General features: G+C 39.1%; 2 protein-coding genes across 2 annotated transcripts in view; both read right to left on the reverse strand.

The window, feature by feature from the left end:
- Positions 1-11769, reverse strand: part of CHPT1 (choline phosphotransferase 1) — a 20049-nt gene extending 8280 nt beyond the window's left edge. The window contains exons 1-5 of the mRNA XM_045291249.1: positions 11764-11769; positions 10023-10170; positions 9398-9539; positions 6780-6864; positions 1052-1183 (exon numbers count right to left, since the gene is read on the reverse strand). Coding sequence (XP_045147184.1) covers positions 1052-1183; positions 6780-6864; positions 9398-9539; positions 10023-10170; positions 11764-11769 — 513 coding nt within the window. The remainder of the gene's footprint in view (positions 1-1051; positions 1184-6779; positions 6865-9397; positions 9540-10022; positions 10171-11763) is intronic.
- On the reverse strand, positions 2836-4549 carry LOC123521579 (Friend virus susceptibility protein 1-like). The gene is made up of 2 exons (XM_045289273.1): positions 4518-4549; positions 2836-4424 (listed from the first exon to the last, which is right to left on the reverse strand). Exon 2 carries the CDS (start codon positions 4305-4307, stop codon positions 3510-3512), a length of 798 nt encoding a protein of 265 aa, XP_045145208.1. The 5' UTR covers positions 4308-4424; positions 4518-4549; the 3' UTR covers positions 2836-3509.
- Positions 11770-12394: the final 625 nt, after the last annotated feature.

The following is a 12394-nucleotide window of genomic DNA, read 5'->3' on the forward strand; positions in this document are numbered from 1 at the left end:
CTCCATATGGGTCCTGAGGGGTTTATATGTCTTGGATTCCCTGTGTTTCCAGCTCTTATCTGTACCCATGTACTTAAGAACTGAGCTTTTCAAACTTCCACAGAACTCAAGGATTGCATAGTGCCACAAATGCTTAATTCTAGTTTTACATAAACACAATTCCTTTAAACTAATAACCAGCCCAAACTAACAATGAGTTATTCTATACAAAGTTTTACTACATTGAAGCTTTAAATAAACTAAAATTTAAAGACAGATTAATAATTTTTTGACCCAGAATAAATACTGTCTTCCAATGTTCTACCTTGTGGCTGATAATAGGCGTTAGGTATAATAAAAATGATGTGTTTGTGTTTTAAAAACTTGATAAGAATGCTGACTATCCCATTTAAGTACTGAAATTTTAGCAAAGTATAAAAAACACAAGGAATATTCATTTTACCTTTTAAAAATATCTGGGTAGATCTTTAATTATTTTTCAGTAAAATGTGCTTGCAAACACATTGCTCCTTGTGTGAAATCACTGATTTTGGGCAGCTTTTCTGCCATTTAGTCAGGAATTCAGTCTCTAGCACACCTCTTTTCTTCTATTACGCTCAAAGCACAAAACACAAGAAAACAAATGGCAAGTCTTAATTACTTACAACTCAATAATGAACAGTGGATAACTAATTGGATTATCAGCAGTCCAAACTTTTAAAAATGCTTTTATAATGTTGTTAGGTGCTGTTGAGGTGATTTTGACTCCGCAATCCCACGTGGCAGAAAGTAGAGCTATCCCATAGGGTTTTCTAGGCTGTTTTTTATAGTTGCAAATACCAAGTCTGTCTTTCCCAAAGAGGTGGGTTCTAACTCCCAGCTTTCTAGTTAGCAACCAAGTGCTTCATTGTTGCATTACCAGGTTCCTTGCTTTTATACTATGTTCCTAAAATAAAAGTTTAAAGATATTTAACATCCCCATTCTTGAACTTTAGCTTATTTTTACTATCTGTACTCTTAAGGAAAGTTACCATAAAACTAGTACTATATGATGATAAAATTAATGCCTTACTGCTATTGTGGATCCATTCTTGCCAACACCACCATGGAGGATAACATGGAAATAATTGGAACAGGAAAATATTGCTCCACCCACTACTCCAAGAACTGGAAAGATCTTCCATTTAATTTCCAAAATGGGTATCTTTAGAAATAAAGGAAAGAAAGAAATCATTATGAAGACAGACTTTCTATTCCTACAAAGTAGTAATGGCCCTGTAAAATGAGCTAGCATTCTCTTGTAACTAAACTTTAAGCCTCTGGAATTTAGGCTGAAGTAATATTTCTTGAAATGGTGTTATTCGTTAAGTGAAAAATTAATCCAATAACTTCATTAAATACTAAGAATATTTTCATAATTATTAAAAACTTTATAAGACTTCATTTGACTGAAAAAACATGAAAATGGGTAGGTACATGACTTTAATAGCCTCAAAGAGGCAGAATCATGGAAAAGGCAGACACGATCACCTGCATCGTAAAAGTGATAAATTAAAAAATGTGCTTGCATGCAAAAATTTTGTGTAGTTAATATTCAGGATTACCTCCCTACCAATATATTTACCTTTTGGTCACTTGTTGTTCAAGAAAACTCCCAAAGGCAGCAAAGGATTTAAAACAAAGTAACAGCAGTAAATTGTCAGAAGCTATATGCTACTGTGTTTTGAAATTAGACTTTGAGATATTATACCAAAATGTATGGAGTCTACAGGTTAACAATTTTATGTTGAAAATAAGGATTTGTTGGTGAGAATAAACAGGTGTGCTTTATCAAGAGTTCAGTGGAAATACTCTTTAAGATTAAATTGAATCCTTCTCTAGTGTTTATACCTTTATAATTAGAGTAGAATTCTAAATTTAAGACAATCATATTTGATTTACTGTTCAGACTTGTCTAAATGCTTTTAGGTCACTTTCTGTTGTGTATCTACCAGGACCACATAAGTAATTCCTTTGATATACAAGGAAACTTCAAAAAGTTTTTGGGTTAAAAATGAAATGGAAAAAAAAAACAAAAACCTTTTTCTTATCAAGGGCTCCATCAAGTTTAAGATACTTTGAGTGATGATACCAGCCATCAAAAACTCAAAACTCACTGCCATTGAGTTGATGCCAACTCATTATCGACTCTATAGAACAGGGTAGAACTGCCCTTGTGAATTTACAAGACTGTAACTGTTTATAGGAGTAGAAAGTCACATCTTTCTCCCTGGGAGCAGCTGGTACTTTTGAACTTTGGACCTTATGGTTCACTGCCCAACATGCAACCACTAGAACTCTTCACCAGCCATTTAGTCCATCCTAAAAGAAGAATTTTAACCATGGCAATGAAGTCTTTTTTACATTATTAACTGAGGAAATATGGGTGTCCTTTAAAGACTGTTTTAAGATGGGGAAACAAAAAAACAGTCAAATAGGTCTGTAAGGGAGTTAGATGCTTATTCCATCATAACTCTCACAAAACTGCCCTTGTAATCCGAATAGATGACTCCTTCAGGACCAGTGGTGAGAAGGGCGGTGCCTGGAGGGTAAAGGGAATGTGGGGTAAAAAGGGGGACCGATTACAAGAATCTAAGTATTGCCTCCTCCCTGGGGGATGGACAGCAGAGAGGAGGGCAGAGGGAGATGTCGGACAGTGTAACTTATGACAAAACTACAATAATTTATGAATTATGAAGGGTTCATGGGGGAGGGAAGGGGGAAATGAGCAACTGATATTAAGAGCTAAAGTAGAAGGCAAATGTTTTGAGAATGATGAGGGTAACATGTACGTATGTGCTTGACACAATGAATGTATGTATGTATGTATTGTGATAAGAATTGTACAAGCCCCCAATAAAATAATTGAAAAAAACAACCAAAAAAACGCCCTTGTTTGATAGGAATGAGTAGGAGTTTTGTCATGGTGATGCTTTCCAGGATATTTTTTGTTAAATTGTGGACTAACTTCCTCAAAATCCCTTTATAGTAATATATTTTTTCCCCCCAAGGAGCAGAGGCACAAGCCTTTATTATACAAAACATGAACATGACAGGGTGGCCGTTGAGCTGACCCCCAACATCCAAGGATGGCATTACAGTCACTTCTACACATGCCTCTGGTGCCAAGGAAAAGGCACTGGGGTTCAAGTCCCCCTGGGGGACATTATGTTGGCACAGGGGACAGTAGAGACGAAAGTGCTTAAGGTGCTTAGTTTTTATTTTAATAACAAGTACTCCACGAGTGGCTCCACTTGGCCTAAAGGAGAGCAGTGTCACACTGGCCAAAAGTGAATTACCCCCACGTCCCACCTCTCAAAGCTTGCTGCCCTCAAAGTGACGCCCAGTGGTAGGGTTGAGGACATACGTGAGGGCTGCGAGGGTGTATCCTCCACCCCTTTAGTTCCATCTCCTGCTCATCTACTTCCCTTCACAGGCATGCCATCAGCAGGGCAAGAGCTGGGTAGCCTGAGTACCTGGGTGGGTGGGATTTAATTGGTGCTCTTGGGTGGCTCCTCCCCATAGGTCAAAGGCAGGAACTGCTTCTGAGGTGGCCCTTGGGCAGGCTGGCCTCCAATGAGCCTGGCCTCCCTGAGGTACCTCTCCAGGAGCACTCGGGTGGGCTGCTTCTCAACCTGCTCTCGGGGAATGCCCTGGCCCAGCAGCCAGCCAATGAGCTCCTTGAGAGTGGGCCTGGGACCCAGCAGGCCTTGGCAGCAGTGAGGCTGGCTCCTGCGCGCTAGCAGGTCCACCTCAACACAGGTCTGGAGCGCCTCCATTGCCTTCATCACTGTCTGGCCTTTTGCTGCCAGCATGGCCAGCAGTGTAGGCCGCAGCTCCTCTGGGGCCATGGTCAGCAGGAGCCTCCGCAGGTCAAGGGTGAGGGCCACGTCCTCAGGGTATGGAGCAGAGGGTGGGTCCTGATAGATCCAGCTGAGCATGCCAAGCTCGCGCACTAGCTGTATGCCCCCCTCCAGCGTGGCCCAAGGCTGGAGGTCCATCTCACTGGCCCGGAAGTCTGAGAGAACAGGCCAGCGCTTGCGCCAGGCTCTTAGCAGCCAGGTGAGCAGTGGCTGGCAGCTGCCCTGCAGGGTCCGCAGGTAATAGTTGAAGAGGCTGTTACTGGTCAGGTACCCCAGGGTAGCCATCTCTGCTGAGGTCAGGGACAGGACCTGGCCCCGCTGGTCGTACACTCGCAAGATCCAGGTGACCATGGGCTCCTGTCTGTCTGTGTCCGTGTGCTGCCGGAAGCACTGTGCCATGTCCATAGCTGAAGGCATAGCTCTCATTGCCCCAGCCCAGATAGGAGGACACCAGCATGCTGTCAACCATGGCCGCCAAGTCTTCAGGGTAGGAAGTCCTCTCAGCTCCCAGAGTGCACCTAAGCGCCTTCCGCTGCAAAGAGCCTATAGTAATATTTTTATTGTACTTTGGCCCATCAGAAAATCAACAAGCAAAATGCCTTGAGCATCTAACAAGCTGGTGTCATTTACTCTTACCTTTACTCTTGACCAGGGGTCCTCAAACTTTTTAAACGGGGCCAGTTCACTGTCCCTTAGACCTGTTGGAGGGCGGACTATAGTTTTAAAAAAAACTATGAACAAATTCCTATGCACACTGCACATATCTTATTTTGAATTAAAAAAACAAAGGGGGCAAAAACACCCGGGGGGATGGATAAATGTCCTCAGCGGGCCACATGTGGCCCGCGGGCCATAGTTTGAGGATGCCTGCGTCTTGACCAGCTTGCTTTTGCTTTGATTAGACTATTTCTCCTCTTGGTAGCCATTGCTTTGTGCTTTGTCTACAGCTTGGGTTTCCAAATTTAATTGGTTTACCACTCCCCTTTCAGAAAAAAAAATTACTCCCCCTCCCTGCAATTAAAAATCCATAATCCAGGATAAAGTGTAGGTTATCTTTCGTATTGCCTGTGGTGGAAAACATTGATCTACAGAATTGTATTGATAAAATCATGCTTCATCTGCTACAGTTCTCCCAAGAACTGCTTTCAGGATCTTGTTCCCACTTGTTTAAAATTTCCTTTGAGCAAAAAGTTTGTTCAACTTGTAATTTTTCAGTCAGAATTTTGTAAGCTGAACCAATAGAGATTTCAGTGGTGTTGGCTATTGTTTCTGCTGCTAATTCTTGGTCCTCTTCAATTAAGGCTCAAACAAGGTAATTTTTTTCTTGAAAATTGATGTAGATGGTCCTCCACTGAGCTTTGTCTTTAACATTTGTCTTGTCCTTTCTTAAAATGAATTATCCACTTGTAAACTAATTTATTTGGGGTACTGTCCCCATAAACTTTTGATAAAGCATCAGTGATTTCACCATTCTTCTAACCATCATCACCTTAAATTTTATACTAGCTCTTGCTTCAATTTTAGCAGAATTCACATCACTCGGAAAGGGGATCTTTTCAAACTCATGTCTTACCTTTCTTAGTGTTTCAAACTAGATCCTGTTCAGACATGTTACAAGTTAGTTTGAGCTTATTTTGGTGCAAAAAGTTTTTTAAGTTCATGCATATTTTTTCCCCTAGTATCTGTTTTCTATGAACTTTTTGAAGTCCCCCTTATTATAGAATCTTCTTGAGTCCATTTATTTCTACATGATAAGAAGGTAAAGGAATGCCTCATGGGGAATGTGTATCTAATTATATGTTCCAAGTATATTTCTGAGCCAATTTAAGTGAATTGCAACTGGTTGTCCTAATATGAATGTCCAGAGAAATCTTTTATTACATTTTATTGGCACTATACAACTTAGTAATTAAAACAGTCTAGAATCAATCCACTTAATTTTTAGCTCAAATACTTGCTAGCTATGTATCACTAGACAAATGACAACCATTCCAAGTTTTATTTTCTTTGTAAAACAGAATAATTATAGGCTTGTTCTAAGGATCAGATGAAACAGTGATGGGAACATATCTAGATATATACGTATTGAGTACATAGTACTTTTTGGTTCTTGATAATGTTATTCTCAATTTTTAAAAATCATTTTACTGGGGGCTCATACAATGCTTCTCACGATCCATACATACTTCCATTGTGTCCAGCACATTTGCACATTTGTTGCCACCATCATTTTCAAAACATTTGCTTTCTACTTGAGCCCTTGGTGTGAGATCCTCATTTTTCTCCTCCCTCGTTATTCTCCATTTTATGAGCATGAAGTTAACTTAGTTAAGTGTTGTGGATTTAAGTTATAGTAACATAATTTAAATAAATTTTCTTCCTATTCAAAGCTTGAACCTATGACTGTGACCTCATCTGAACCAAGTTTTTATCAAAATACTGAGGTCGCCAATCAAGCAGAAAATAATACATTCCTTAGTATCAGAATCTCTTTATTGCCTAATAGTTTGTAAAAGAAGCAAATTAAAAACTTTCCTGGTGTTAAAGGATAAATTTCAAATGTAAAATACCTTACTGGGTTTATTTATTTATCTTTAAAATTAATTAAACTACTTCATGAGACAAATTTTGGCCTTGAAAAGGTAGTTCAACTAGTGTATTTAATTTTATATTAGATAAATAGGGTCCTTTTCCTTCCACTTGGTAATATATTCATGTATTGAGTAAAATGCCATAGTATGGTATATAGGATAACAATTATAAAATGAAAAGAAAAGATGAAAAAGGTAAGAAGTAAGATGAATATTAACACCATGCAAGGATTTAAAAGAAAAATTAGCAATACTTCCTCAAAATATTTATAAAGTACTCAAACTATATATAGGTAGTCAGACTTACCGTATAGTCCCACATTGTTGCTCCTCCAAATGTAGACAACACAAAGATGATTATTAAAGCTACCTGAATTTCAGTTACATCCACTCTGAAGAGGAAGGACATAAAATTTAAAATAAACCAAATTCCTGAATATGGAGGCTAGTTAAATTGTCTAGTAAAGACCAGACATGTAGAACTCGGTCTTACTACCAACGAATTGATGTCGACTCACAGTGACCCTATAGGACGAGGTGGAGCTGCTCCTGTGAATTTTCAAGACTTAACAGGTTTTTTTTGAGACTTAACTATTTGTGGAAGTAGCCTGTTTTCTCCATCAGAGCAGCTGGTAGTTTTGAACTGCTAACCATTCGGATCACAGCCCAACTCGTAAACAGTACACCACCAGAGCTCCTGCCAGAACTCTCTATAGACTTCATTTATTTTCACCTCTAGTTCAATCATTAAGTGATTGATTACTCTATTATCTGATTACACTGGTAAGTGAAAAAGGATACAACAAAATATAGGTATTAGCACAGGGGAATATGCACAGGGGGAAATGTACAGCACAAAAAATGGCTAATTATAGCTATCACGGAAAAAACAGAAGACTTTTGCTTTTTCCTTATGTAAGGCTGAGAGTTAATTTAAACAATCATGTTACTCTTGTAATGAAACAATTTTAAAAACTACAGTCTTAGAAAAGTCTTCAGCAATCATGAGGTATTTTCCCTGAAAAGTATGAAAAAGTTTAACAATCTTCCTTTAATGAGTTATGACAATTTTTTGGCCTCCATAGACACCTCTCCGCTACTATATAAACATACTATATTTCTCACAAAGAACCCACTACCCAACATTGATCCCTCAAGTCTGCAACCCTTCTAGCTATATGCTACCAGCACTGTTCGCTTCACTGTCCATAAATTAACCGAAAAATGATCTATATTTGTTATTTCCCCTTTTTAATTTTTCCTAATTGTTCCACTATAATAATTTAAGGTACACCTTGGCTTCACATATGCATTGTTCATACCACAGATTCTATGACTCAGAATTTCTCAAGCCTAAGGGATACATACATGTCCATGACTGGTTCACATATAACTTTCTGTCATATTTAACATGTTGATCACATCCTTCTTGAACTGCTTTGCTTTGCTGCATTTTCATTTCAGGTTCTCTACTGGTTCTCCTACCTTACTGGAAGCTCTTTAGCATTTTTCCTAAATGGCTTTTTCCATATCTTACTTGCTTCTACTCTCCACATTCCCTTTCCTCGTATAGTCTGTGAACATTTTATCTATACTTAAAACTACTATCTTTATGCTAATGACCCCTAGTAATATATTTAGCTAATTTTTTAAAAGTTCACTTAAAATAGTTTAAATGGCATATAATTCACATACACAATTCAACAGTGTAGTCACACCAAGAAGACCTGCACAATCACCGTCACAATCAATTTCAGAACACTCTTCACTCTCGCACTCATCACAGTTAGGTCGCCATTTGCTCCCAACATGTCCTGTCATGCTCCTAGGTAGCTAATAATCCAGTGACTGTCTCTGCAGCTTTACCTACCCTGGATTTCATCGACAGAAAATCATACAAAATAAAAACAAGAAAACAAACCCAAGAACCCAACAACGGCAAACAAAACAGAAACACCTTAACTGAAAACAAAGCAGGAAATACTAAAAACTGTGAAACAACTTTAAAATGGGTCAAGAAGAAGATCAAATGATAAGGTGTTACTACATTTTAACCCAACATCTACCATTATCAATTTTACAATGCTGCTTGATAGCAAGCAGTGTTATTCATACCTCGACTATGATCGGGGCAGATTCACTGGGGCTTAATCTATGTGTTAACCCTGAAAATGGATTTTGGGCTTCAGATGTCATCCATATCCTTCTGCAATGAGGTGTTCATAATTTCAGCATTGATACCATTCCCTCCTTTGGATTTGGATGTTAAGCTGAGCCATCAATCTGCCCTACTCAATCTTCAGTGATATTTTTAATTTGGAAAATGGAAAGTATACTGCTTAGGCTATCTGCCATAGGGAGCTAGTATTTTAAACAGCTGACCCCTTGAGGCATCACAGGGTGCCTCATGCATGTGAAAGTTGGACACTGAAGGAAGTCTGAAGAAGAATAGATGAGTTTGAATTGTGGTGCTGGAGAGGAAGATTGAAAGTACCCTGGACTGCTAAAAGGACAAATCAGTCTATCTTGGAAGAATGGCCTGAGTATTCCTAAGAGACATATTGTCAGGAGAGACCAGCCCCAGGAGAAGGTCATCATGCTTGGTAAAGAGGAAAGGAAGGGATTATAGAAAGGCCCTCAGGAGATGGATTGACACACTGGCTGCATCAGTAGGCACAGGCACTGGAATAATTATGATGATGGTGCAGGACCAGGCAGTGTTTCGTTCAGTTGTACACAGAGTCGCTATGGGTTGGAACTGACTCAATGAAACCTAACAACAGCAACAATGGTTTTGGTAAATCAGGAGATCATTTAAATTACTGATTTCAGCTTTGTCTCCCTTTTGTGGATAACTACAATATGACAGATTATGAAACTAAATTTAATTCCATATATAAAGTTACAAATAAAAAGCATACTTACTTTCCAAACCTCAACACGCCGGAAACATACGTTTGCCAATGAGCACAGTAAAACATGAACATTCCAATAAATGAGCAGAAAAACAACCAGTCTGGATGAGTTCCTAAACGAACAGCAATTGAAGCTCCAATGGCCATAAACACTGAAAGACAGGTTTAAGACCGAGTGAGAAATAGAAAAAGTATTAATATTTGCCATTTATTGTTTAGAAACAGTTTTAATGGACAAAATCATGGATTAACGTGTAAGGCCTACTTTAAAACAGTAAATTTGTGGTTATCCTTTTGAAACACACTGCAATACTGTTCCCAGATGTACCAAAGCAAAATCCACTGCTGCTGAGTCAACTCACAGCAACCCAACAGAACAAAGTAGAACTGCACCTTTGGGTTTCAAGGTTATATATAAATCTTTCCAGGAACAGATAACTCCTTCTTCCTCTCAAGGAGTGGCTAGTGAGTTTGAACTGACTTTGTGCGTAGTACCTAATATTTAATGTATTATGCTACCAGGGTGTCCTCTCAAATATACACCAAGTCAAAAAACTAGCCATTCAAAAACATGTTAGTTTACTTGTTAAGCTATCAGTTAAGCAAAACCTACAGCAAATACTGCACTAATATACCTGTGGAAAGAGAGTCACAACCATGGTCAAAGAGCTCCCCTAAGGGAGAACAAGAATTTGTTCTTCTGGCTTGCTTCCCATCAATAGCATCCAGTGACTGGTAGATAAAGAGTCCCAGGGCACATAAGAGGTATGTCCAGTATGGTGCCTGAAAACAAATGTAGGAAATAAAGACATTTTAGCGATAACAAGTTAGCTTCTTTTTGAAAACAGCTCAACCTCTTAGGACCAACAGACGTTCTCTTGTTTTTGCTTTTTAAAAAAAAAATCATTTTATGGGGGCTCATGCAACTCATAACAATCCATACATCCATCCATGTGTCAAGCACATTTGTATATTTGTTGCCATCATTCTCAAAACATTTGCTTTCTACTTGAGCCCTTGGTATTAGCTCCTTCTTTCCCCCTCCCCTCCCTCCCCGCCTCCCTTCCTAATGAACCCTTGGTGATTTATAAATTATTATTTTGTCATGTCTTACACTGTCCGGTGTCTCCCTTTCACCCACTTTTCTGTTGTCCATCCCCCAAGGAGGGAGTTATATGTAGATCCTTGTAATCTGTGCCCCCTTTCTACCCTATCTTCCCTCCACCCTCCCGGTATTGTCACTCTCTCATGAACGGGTTCATCTGTCCTAGATTCCCTGTGTTTCCAGTTCCCATCTGTACCAGTTTGTTTTCACTCTACATCAGCCCAGTATATTATCAAGTACATTAATAAGCCCCATTCTACAGATGAGAATTACATCAAGAAATCAAATGAACTAGCTGGTCAATGTAATCTGGGGAAAGGATCCATGAAGTTTACATCAAGAAAAGTACAGTGCTGAAATGGCTGATCAAGGATTAAACCTCTGACCTAGATTCCTACTCTATAGCACTGAACTTAAATTAAGTCCATGGAAAAATAAAATTACAAACAGAAACACAAAGGTAACAAAGATGTATACTACTTGTAAACAACTGCAAGCCATAAAAATAATGGGGGAGAAGCCAAGTAAAGGCTTTGCAGACAAACCTAAGCTTAAATAATTCAAGGGCAGAAGGAAATGTTAAATTATGTCCCATGGACCGAAGAAAAATTAGATGGAAAGTTGGATCAGTACAATGGAATGAAGCATACTGGAAATGGTAAATATGTAGGCATAGAGTTTTTTCCCTCATGTAAAAAACTAAAAGATGATTAAGAGTATTTGAAAAGCAAAAATATTAACAATGGATCATGGAATTTAGAACACATAAAGGTAAAATGTATGACAACTACAGCACAAAAGTGTGAAAAAAATGGAAATATACTGCTGTGAGGTTCCTACTTGTATAGACAATGTGGTGTAACTTATGATAAATTGCGTTTGTATATTTAAAATCCGAGATCAAATAGTAAAAGGGAACTGAAACCCAAGTGGATGTGGTTGCAGACAGAGGGGGGTCTATGAAAAGTTTTCAAGCTCTGGAAAGTACTGGGGAGATCACAGAGGGGGAGAAACTTATCACAAAGCTGTTTATGAAGTCCTAGGCTTATCCCAATTATGAGCATGCATAGGTACAATGCTAAAGAGTATACTGAAAATTATGAGGACTGAACTACAAAATAGACCGCCACCCAGGTCTGAGTGGTATATACATAATACTATAACAACTTTGAGAACAGAACTGATATTAAAACCACAACCCACAGAAGACTTGTCAGAACTTGTGGCTTAAACTGAGCCCACTGCCTGCCCCCCCCCAAAAAAAAAATTACCAACATTCCCTATTGAATTTTGTGATAGTTACATAATCTGGTGTCAATTTGAGGATTAAGAGTGTAGGGGTGGAGGCCAGACTGTCAATCAGGATATAGCCAATGAGGCCTCTGGGTGGGAATGGCCTTCTGAGGATTCTGGGGACTGCTGTTTTTCCTCCTAAGAGGTGGGAGACACTCTTGGCTCACTCCCTGCGAGACATTTCTGAGGAGAAGCCACATGAAGCTACCCTGAGGCAGTCAAGAGTTTCGGAGTGAAGGAACCACATGGAGACCCCTGCCAGCTCTGAGATGCCTCTACCACCACTGGATCCACAAGAGTTTTCACCTACTGGTCTGTGATCTTCCTGTATTCGGCATCATCGCATGTGTTGTGTGAGTCTGAAGAGGAACTTTTATAGACTTGTACTGGACATAGGGGCTAATATTGAACTTAGGGGCTTAGACTGCACTGGGCTAGGATGTTTTCTTAATGTACTATTGCTCTAGTATATAAAGCTCTTTTCTATACACATATGAGTGTCTATGGGTTTGTTCCTCCAGTCTACCCAGACTAACACAAATTTAAACAAAACCCAGGGACTCACATTCAAAGTGCCCAGGATAAGAATCCAAAATTATTCAGAATACA

Source organism: Echinops telfairi, unplaced genomic scaffold (assembly GCF_000313985.2).
Source record: "Echinops telfairi isolate 266 unplaced genomic scaffold, ASM31398v2 ScPeMD7_2;HRSCAF=8, whole genome shotgun sequence".
Classification (NCBI taxonomy): domain Eukaryota; kingdom Metazoa; phylum Chordata; class Mammalia; order Afrosoricida; family Tenrecidae; genus Echinops; species Echinops telfairi.

Excerpts from the sequence above, each read along its gene's own strand:
- LOC123521579 (XM_045289273.1), bottom strand. The coding sequence starts at position 4,307 with ATGAGAGCTATGCCTTCAGCTATGGACATGGCACAGTGCTTCCGGCAG.